This window comes from Solanum dulcamara, chromosome 10 (genome assembly GCF_947179165.1).
Source record: "Solanum dulcamara chromosome 10, daSolDulc1.2, whole genome shotgun sequence".
NCBI lineage: Eukaryota > Viridiplantae > Streptophyta > Magnoliopsida > Solanales > Solanaceae > Solanum > Solanum dulcamara.
In genome coordinates this window covers 4807711-4817184 of record NC_077246.1, presented here as the reverse complement: position 1 = coordinate 4817184, position 9474 = coordinate 4807711, and the positions used below count along the sequence as shown (strand labels likewise).

Sequence of the window (9474 nt, the reverse complement as noted above, 5' to 3'; positions counted from 1 at the left end):
TGTTATGATTCGAAAAAATAATTGATAATTTAAATATATTTTAATAAATATTTGTGATATTTTAGATTAAAAAAATGAAGAATTAATAATTAAGGTATAGTTCAATAAATATCTGGTGATAATTTCGGAGGGAAATTCATACACACTTAATAGTTGAAAAATAAAAATCAAATAATCGAAATACTTTAATTAGATGTGTTTTTGACTCTTTACTCATATATTTATAATAAACAAACATATTACTAATACTTTCTCTTTCGTTATTTATGCAAATGTGTTTAATTAAAAACGAAGTTTAAGAATGAAAAGAAGTTTTTTGAAGTTTGTGGTGTCTAAAAGAAGTTATAGATATTTGTATGATTAGAAATTATCTTATCAGGATAAATTAAGAAATTTAAAATTTAAAATTATATTATTCTTTTTTTAAATTGACGAAAGGATAAATAGTGTGATATATATTAAAATGAAGGGAGTATACATTTTCACTTTCTATTACCATTAATTAACTATAGAATTAATATGATTTAGTAGAAATATCGTGCCTATAAGTTCATTCCGACTTTCTTCTTCTCAATTTTATATGAAGTGTTACTGTTTGGAGAGCTAAATAATTTTTTTTAGTTATAATTTTCATTTTTTCTTTTAAGATATTATGAATCATTAGCTATATTGATTTGTAGTACTTTCATGTATATTTTATTTTGATATTATAATAATTGCATATTTTGATTTTTATGCTCGCATACATTGATACAGAAAAGATAACTAATATCCCATTTCATTTTAGCTCACCACTTGTATTATAAGGATGTGCATTGGTCGGTTCAATTTGATTTGATTTTAATTATTATTGATTTTTAGTTTTTAAATACGTTAAATTCATAACTAAACTTATAAGATATTTATTATTGATTTTTGGTTTATCGATTTTTGATATTTAACGGTTCGATTTTCGATTTAACCAATAAGAAAATGCTTAAAAAATAAATATACGGCTTCTCTAACATTTTGATGCGATACAGGCATACAACGAAAGAAGCAAATGAGACGTTCTTGTTATGAATACTCACAATTCAAAATTCTAGCCGTCGCCTAACTTTTGCCGTTGTCGTAGCAAATCGTAGTTGCCGCCGTCTTAGTTCTTTAGATTTTGACGTTGTGAAATACAAAAGCCTAAAGGGTAAAATATAGTGTAAACTGTAAAGTAGTGTGAACTGTGAATTGTGTAGGATACTGATAGTTTGATACAGTAGTTATACTGATATTTTTTAGTTGATACTTTGATATTTATGTATGAGTAAAAAAAATTAAAATAGTAAATTATTATAGTCTTAATAAATTATCGATTTACCCAATAATCTAATATTAAAAAAATAAATATCGAATCGATAACCTAATAATTTTTTTATAAACTATTAAATAATTGTTAACCCAATAATTCAATAACAATAAACCAGTAACACTTTTTTCAAATTAATTTATTGATCGATTCGATTTTTGCACGAGTATATTATATAGCCCAGCTTATTAAACTATCCAAATCTCGTCAATGTGATATATTTTGCTTTTACACTTTTTCACACGAGACTAATAGAGTGAAGGGGTGCTTATTTATTTAATTTTAAAAAAACCTTAGAAAATTTATTCCTTCCTTTTGAAAGTTTCTTTGAAGTAGTTCATGAAAAAATGTCTAAATTTTTTGGGATTTTTGCATGCTTAGTGATTGTGGCTTTAGATGCTGTAGCTGGTCTTCTTGGAATTAAAGCAGAAGGAGCTCAAAATCAGGTATATATGTTTCTATATGTGCTTAAAAATACACTTATTTTCACGGTTCAATTTATTTGTCTTATTTTTTTTTAATCTGTTTTCCGGCAACTCTTTCATTTCAAACATGCTTTAACATCATAAGATTAACATATATATTTGTTATATAGAAATTAAAACATTTATCATATTAATTGAAACTCTTTTTATTTTTGTGGTATTGAAGGAAAAACACTTGAAACTATGGTTATTTGAGTGTAAAGAGCCAAGCCATGATGCATTTGTTCTTGGGTTAGCTGCTGCTGGACTTCTATTAGCTGCTCATATTCTTGCTAATCTTATTGGAGGCTGCAACTATTGTTACTGTACTGGTGATGACATACAAAAAGCACCACCAAGTAGACAATTATCACTTGCTTGTCTTCTTTTCACATGGTACATATTGTCATTAACTACTTCTCAATTTTTCATTTTTTTTTGAAAATCTATTTTTTTTTTTAAAATCTTACACACAATTTTCTTTTTGGTCATGTTAAAGTCATTAAGTTTTAGCAATTGTATCAATAAAGTCATTTATTTTGAAAGACTTGGTACCTATTTGGTTTAATTTATTTAAAACAACTTATAAGTTTTAAAAAAAAATGGGGGCATCCTTACATTTTTTTTTGCCTAATAAAGTTATTTTTATCTTATAAGCTGATAAGTTAAGCCAAACAGATTTAATTCTTTTTTTTTTGGCTTATTTTAAGCATAAAATACTTTAATTTGACCAATTAAATACTCAAATAAGCTGAAAATAGTTTATCAGCAACTTATAAGCCAATTCAAACGGCTCTCATAGTTATTCTTAAAAGTATCAAAAAAGATTTAGCTAAAAAAAATGAAGTATAATGTAAGTTTAACTAGTTGAGGGTAAGTTTTAAACTTAGTAGAAAATTTCTATTATTATTTTCTTTTTTTCTTTTATTAGCATGATGAAGATATAAATTGAGTTTAAATGAAGATCATATAATCAATCCTATTTTATTTGCGATTAAAATGTATTTAGTTTGTCTTAAATTATCTTTCTTGGTTTTTTTATTCACCTTTCAAATAATATTAATTAAGAAGATTTATGACTATCTTATTTTTATTTATGTCTTAAGATATAATTTTATTGTTTAATATTTGTTTTATTTTTTGTCTCATCACTCTATAATTGAGTAACTGAGGTGTTTGTAATTTTTAAAAACAATTACTAGTAAGGATGAAATAGGAAATAGATAATTAATTTAATCTTAGACTTTTAAAATAATGAATAATTTGAAAAAAAATATTTACTATAGATAATTTGAAACGATATACTATAAATAAAGCCACCAAATTACTTTTTACCTCTTCGAGCCCCACAATACTTTAGGGGTGGGACAAAGGAAGTTGCTCCAATCAATAAATTCTACCGTGATTTGAGGCCATTGTTTCTAGTTTTATGACAAAAAATTTGAGAAAACAAAAAGTAAAATCTTATTTTTCCTTGATGTTATAAATCTTCTTCTTTCTTTAAAAAAAAAGAAAGAAGAAGAAGCTCCTTATGTGTACAATGTGAAAAGTGATACATAGCCCAATTAACATGATGATTCAACATTAGTATTCACAAAAAATTGTCCTTACAATTTTATTGTAATTATTAACTCAAAAAATTATTTTAATTATATTGCTATTATTTTACAAAGTTGTATACTGCATGATTTGACATATATGTGCAACGGTCGTGCTGTAAAACTAGTAATCTTAAATATGTCATGTTATTTTTATGAATGTGAATAGAGATTAAATTGGGATATTAAAATTAAAAATTATATTGTATATATAAAATTACTTTGTATATGTTGAATTTCCTTGATTTTTTGTATATTTATTTCAATATATTTTAAAAATTTTTATTATAAATTCCGACTGTCACTCATGATCATTTGGTAATTTGTTTGAATTTTGGAATTTTAGGATCATAATGGCAGGTGGAATGGGAATGCTGGTGATTGGCACAATGTCAAACAACAAATCAAGAGCTTCCTGTGGTTTATTGCATCGTCATTTCTTCTCAATTGGTGGAATTTTGTGTTTTGTACATGCCATCTTTTCTGTCGCATTCTATGCCACATCTACTGTGTCACTGGCATAATGTCACATTTTCATAATTAGTGTACGCTTCAGAATCGACGTCCTCGTTGTTCGATAGCGAATCAGGCCCAAGTCCTCTACAAGGGGGCGTCAAATAGGGTATTTCTATTTTCTTTGCTTGATCGTAGTTGTAAGAATTAATTTTTGAAATGACAGATTTTACATGGATAATTTAGTGTTTGATGGTTTCAACTAATGGTAATTGCATGATTATTAAGTATTAATTTGCATTGTACAAGTTTTGAGTTGAATACATGTACATCTTACATATGTGTAATATAATATAATATAAGTATATATTATAATTGAACTTTATCCGTTGTAAAATTATAAAATATTGCGTAGGTCGTAACGTGAAAGTCAAAAAACATGTGTATATTTTGTCAGATATATGTACACCTAATTCGATACATATTTTGACCGTCTCTTCTCCTCTCCCTTCGTATCTCTCTCTCATATTCGGCCATAGATCAGCGCTACCGACATTTCTGTGCTTGTATCTATTCTCACCTTTGATGTCAGATGGTGAAGAACGGCCTACAACTAAAGAAGAAGACCCTGCAATAATATATTCTTAAGTGAAATTCTAAATATAAAAGTGTTTATTTTGGAGATTAATGGTAATGTGTTGTATCTTTATAAAGAATCTTCTAATTTAGGGAATAGTTAGCCATGAAAGCATTTTAAGAAATCCCAAAATCAAACAATCTTGAGCTTAATTTGTATAACTTTAGAAAATATAAAGTAGAAAAAATTAAACTCCATCACAAATACATGACTTAGAATGATGTTTGAATAGTTACAAACCTCTAAATATAATGCTTTGTTCAATAATCGATTTTGATAGAGAAATGTGTTGAAATAATTTGGGGGGTCAAAACTTGGTCACGACTCACAAGTCTTAACAGATCACTAAAAGTTGTGATACAAATTAGTCGTTAACACAAATATCGTAATAATTAACTTTGTAACAAATTGTTCACATGCTATGTTCTTAGGGGTGCTCACGGTTCGGTTTGGATCGGTTTTTATTTAAAAAATAACCAAATCAATTGAGTCGGTTTTTCAAATTGTCAAATCAAACCAAACCAAACTATATCGGTTTTTACTATTCGATTTTTGTCGGTTTTTATCGGTTTTTTCGGTTTTTGTCGGTTTTTAAAATACCTTGTAGTCACTATTTGAATAAACAGAAAATAAATTTCAAAAGTATTTTCTTATTATAAATTTCATTGTAGCTAGTAGCTACTAGCCAAGATTGACGCATACATGTTTAATAATAGAGAATGACTCACCTAAAGTTTTACTATTTGTAATTGTGAGTAGCTTTTCTGCGTATGAAGTCTATATTTTATTTATTTTTACTTTATTTAGTATAATTCAAAAGAATGACCCAAGATCAAAAATATAAAAACTCAATATAAATTGTATTTTTTTCATAAAAAAATTTAAACACACACATATATATACAAATTTAATTTTTAAAATATGTATATATAAAGTCGGTTTGGTTCGGTTTTTTCGGTTTTTTTAGACTTGAAACCAAAACCAAACCAAATATAATCGGTTTTTAAATTTAAAAACCAAACCAAATCAAACCAAATAAATGTCGGTTTTTTTTTCCGATTTGATTTGGTTCGATTTTTTAATTTTTCGTGTTCAGCCCTATATGTCCTGATGGATTAACGACTAAGTTGTGATGTTTAGCAATAAAAGTTGCTCGTACCTAATGCCTTTTTTTTTTTAACAAAAAAACATAATAACAATAAGTTTTCAATTTTATACAGTATATAAAAAATAGAGAAGAAGAAAGAGGAGGAAGATAAGAAGTTCTAGCAAATATTTATATTTGCTAAAATGGAGACACAAGTTAAACGTTGATCCTTAAAAAGACACTGGATTAAAAATTCTTGTAAGTTAGAAATTGAAAATTATACTTAAGCTTGAAACCCATTCTCAAGTTGTTAGCATTATAATTGATGATAAACTAATTTGATCAGCTAAACTGAAGCAAGTTAAGCCATGAATGGGGATGTAGCTCAGATGGTAGAGCGCTCGCTTAGCATGTGGGAGCTACGGGCCCGCATCTTTTTTTTTTTAAAAAAACTGCTATTGAACTAAATTACTTCATATATCGCATTTTATAAGGCCAAATTTTAAATATCTAATATAAATTTTGTAATCACACACTTGATTTAGAATAAACTCCGTAATCAATTAAATAGCGCCATATAAATTGACATAATAAAATACTGTTTCTGTGAAGTCTTTGCAGGTGACTTTTGCGATTCACACGGAATTTCATGTCACGTGGCCAATGCTATCCGAGTCAGTTTGTTATTTCTTCCACCTTTGCAAGAAATCAAGGGGTTGTGAAGACTTCTTTTTTATTTTCCTACATTGTTGCCTCTACTTTTTTCTAAATTCGAGGATCTATCGGAGACAACATCCCCATCTTTGCAAGGTAAGGAAAGATCTACGTACACTACACCTCTTTAAACCCGGACCCCATCTCGTGAGATTATATAGAGTATGTTATTTTTTGTTCTATCACAAGTGCACATCCATGTCGTCGTTATCAAAATTAGATATTTTAAACAAGAATTTCTCTCGATCAAAATATAACCTCAAAAGTTGTTGATGATGGACTAATACAGCTAAACAATGAATCCGACTTGTTATTTGTGTAACGACCTCATCAACATTAGACAATTTAAACAAGATTTCTCTCGATCAATATATCCACGATCGAATAAATCATACACAAAAGAGAATTAAAACAATAATTCAAAAACAAAAAACCCAATGGATTACATAAAGAACAACATCATAATGACCACGCCAAATCCCACGGTGGAACTAGCAAGGACACTAATTTTATCAGCAGACGATGGTGGAGATGGTGATGGTGGAGATGATGTTGGTACGAAACCACTAGAAGGAGGCAATGTCGGAACCTCAATAGTTGTTGATGATGGAGGAACTGCAGCAGCAGGGGATTTTGCAGGGGAGATTTTAGGTGCATTTTTCGGCGATGGTGATGAAACAGGAGGTGCAATTTTCGGCGTTGGTGATGAAACAGGGGATTTAGCAGGTGGAGCAACTGCAGGAGGAGGAGAAGCTGTGGCAAGTGTGTTGATTTCAAGTTTCATTCCTGAGGCACAATGTCCACCAGTTCCACAAATAAAGTATCTTTTACCAGTAGAAGATAGAGGCATAATAGTCATCCCTCCACCATTTGTTGATAGTGCATTTGTTGTCTGGCAAGAATCATAATCAGCTTTTGTAACTTCAAGAACATCATGGTTTGGAGCATACACAAAAACTGTCAAAAAATTAGAAAGCATTAGTATCAGAATTGAGCTGGACTCTCTTTTGGAAACAGTCTCTCTACCTTAATGAGATAGTGATAAGGTCAGCGTACACTCTATCCTTCTCAAACACCACTCGTGGGATTTCATTGGATATGTTATTTTTGTTATTGTTGTAGTGTGAAAATTGACAAACATGCATAGAATTATTAATAAAGGTTGTGATGGAATGAACAAAATCTCTCCACCCTTAACTATAGATTTTTGGTTCATCCTAGGTATGAAAAAAAAATCTATTATGAAGCGTCTCCCTCTTAAATAGGCCTTAGTGCAATGCAAATCTAGATTAGTTGGAGTTTCAAATACATATACCAAATACCGAGTGAGAACCAAATAAAAAAATATATGAGGGTCAAGATATGGATGTCAACCCTCCTTAGTACAGAAGAAGGGTGGATTCTAGAGAGGATTGCGCCAACTAAAACTTTGGCTATGAGAACAAAATTGATGTCAAGAAACCCTATGCTATACTCAGAAATCTATGAAATATCTATAAATATTCGATTATGAATCTAATAAGTATTATAGTATTGAGGTCCCATAAACTTCGAAATGTGGATCCATTTCTAACATTAAAGATTAACGGCATGACTTACTTAAACTATCACCAACTACGACAGTTTTGGATGCAGCCCATGTTGCAAGAGCAGTGTTCTGATCCCATCCACCATTAGGAGCTCCCACTGTATGATTTGCAGCCATGGTAGAACCAAACACAATGACTATGGTAGCCAAGCTCAGTAATATTTTAACTATTGCCATTTTAAATCACCAAAAATGTTATAATTAGGATCAGCAAACTACAACACTTGTTAATTTCGCTATATTTTGAGAATTGGTTTCTGCTATTTATATGTAACTTTTCTTTTGAAAGAGGACATAAATATATAGTTTGACTAAGATTATCATATTTTTATAATCCAAACACGCTAATGACGGTGATTTTTTTAATATGTGGTAAGGACTAATTTACTAGATACTTATTATATATCACTAGCACATGAAGTATTGAAAGAAAGTAGGGAAAATTACGCGGGTAAGCAAATATATACTAGTTAATTAGCTAACATAGTTATAGTTTAAATTAATTACGACTCGCAACTTAATTTTAGTTGTAATTACGTTGCCTCTCTCTTCTCTTCCTCTCTCGCACCTCTCCTCTTTTATACACATCCAAATACAAATTATACATATATAATTATATGACAGATATACAAATACAATTAGCCTCTCTCGCTCGGCTCTCTCCTCCCTCTCTCACTCGCCTCTCCCAATTCCGCTTGCCAGATATACAAGTGCATACGTATACGTTACAAATTATACATATAACAACATCAACAACATACCCAGTGAAATCCCACAATCTCGCTCTCACAATCTCGCTTGCCAGATATACAAATACATATGTATACCAGTTATATATATGCAATTATTTGACAGACATAAAATCGACAAATATACATATATACATATACAATTTGCCTCTCTCCACTCTCTGTCCTCTCTCGCTCTCGTCTCTCCTCTCTCTAATATGTAGCTACGAGTCGTAATTAACAAACTATACCTATAAAACATAATTAATGTATTTTTTAATGGCTATATGCGAAAATTTTCCTCGAAAGTAATCACTTAAAAAAACAGGAATGTCAACAAAAGTTTATCGCTAATTCTAGGTATTGAAAAATTAGTGATGAATTATTATTGAAAAATATACTATTAGTTATATGGTCTGTTTAGCCAGTGGCGGAACCGGGATTTTTAATAAGGGGGTTCAAAATCTGAAAAAGTAGACACACGAACTAGCCGAAGGGGGTTCGACATCTATTTTTATACATAAAAAAATATTTTAACCATGTATAAATAGTATAATTTTTCGCCAAAGGGAGTTCGGATGAACCCCTGGACACATGCTGGGTCCGCCACTGTGTTTAGCGACTACTATTGTATTTAATTTTTTAGAGTTGATTTTTGCAAATTGGATTTGTTTTTGTCATATGACAAATAAGATGGACTTGGTAAGAGCATATAAGAGTTTTATATTTGTTTTAGTTTAATTAAACATTATTGACTCCTTACAAAGTCCAACGTATCACAAGAACATGCTTCAATATGGAATGTTATTGTAAAAATAAATAATTATATATTTGGAATGGGTTTGTCAGATAAAGAATATGAAATG

The 9474-nt window shown here is 29.6% G+C and overlaps 2 protein-coding genes across 2 annotated transcripts; one reads left to right on the top strand and one right to left on the bottom strand.

The window, feature by feature from the left end:
• The first annotated feature begins 1565 nt into the window (after positions 1 to 1565).
• Positions 1566 to 4144, top strand: LOC129870618 (protein VASCULATURE COMPLEXITY AND CONNECTIVITY-like). The gene is made up of 3 exons (XM_055945440.1): positions 1566 to 1785; positions 1991 to 2199; positions 3748 to 4144. Exons 1-3 carry the CDS (start codon positions 1687 to 1689, stop codon positions 3923 to 3925), a joined length of 486 nt encoding a protein of 161 aa, XP_055801415.1. The 5' UTR covers positions 1566 to 1686; the 3' UTR covers positions 3926 to 4144.
• Positions 4145 to 6537: 2393 nt separating this feature from the next.
• On the bottom strand, positions 6538 to 8130 carry LOC129871051 (uclacyanin 1-like). The gene is made up of 2 exons (XM_055945916.1): positions 7892 to 8130; positions 6538 to 7249 (listed from the first exon to the last, which is right to left on the bottom strand). The coding sequence occupies exons 1-2, from the start codon at positions 8055 to 8057 to the stop codon at positions 6735 to 6737; spliced, it is 681 nt and encodes a 226-aa protein (XP_055801891.1). The 5' UTR covers positions 8058 to 8130; the 3' UTR covers positions 6538 to 6734.
• Positions 8131 to 9474: the final 1344 nt, after the last annotated feature.

What these genes read in the sequence shown, in the direction of transcription:
- LOC129870618 (XM_055945440.1), top strand. Translation starts at nt 1,687, where the DNA reads ATGTCTAAATTTTTTGGGATTTTTGCATGCTTAGTGATTGTGGCTTTA. An exon ending in CAGAAGGAGCTCAAAATCAG is followed by an intron (nt 1,786 to 1,990) that starts GTATATATGTTT and finishes GTGGTATTGAAG; the next exon opens with GAAAAACACTTGAAACTATG. An exon ending in GCTTGTCTTCTTTTCACATG is followed by an intron (nt 2,200 to 3,747) that starts GTACATATTGTC and finishes TTGGAATTTTAG; the next exon opens with GATCATAATGGCAGGTGGAA.
- LOC129871051 (XM_055945916.1), bottom strand. Translation starts at nt 8,057, where the DNA reads ATGGCAATAGTTAAAATATTACTGAGCTTGGCTACCATAGTCATTGTG. An exon ending in CGTAGTTGGTGATAGTTTAA is followed by an intron (nt 7,250 to 7,891) that starts GTAAGTCATGCC and finishes ATTTTTTGACAG; the next exon opens with TTTTTGTGTATGCTCCAAAC.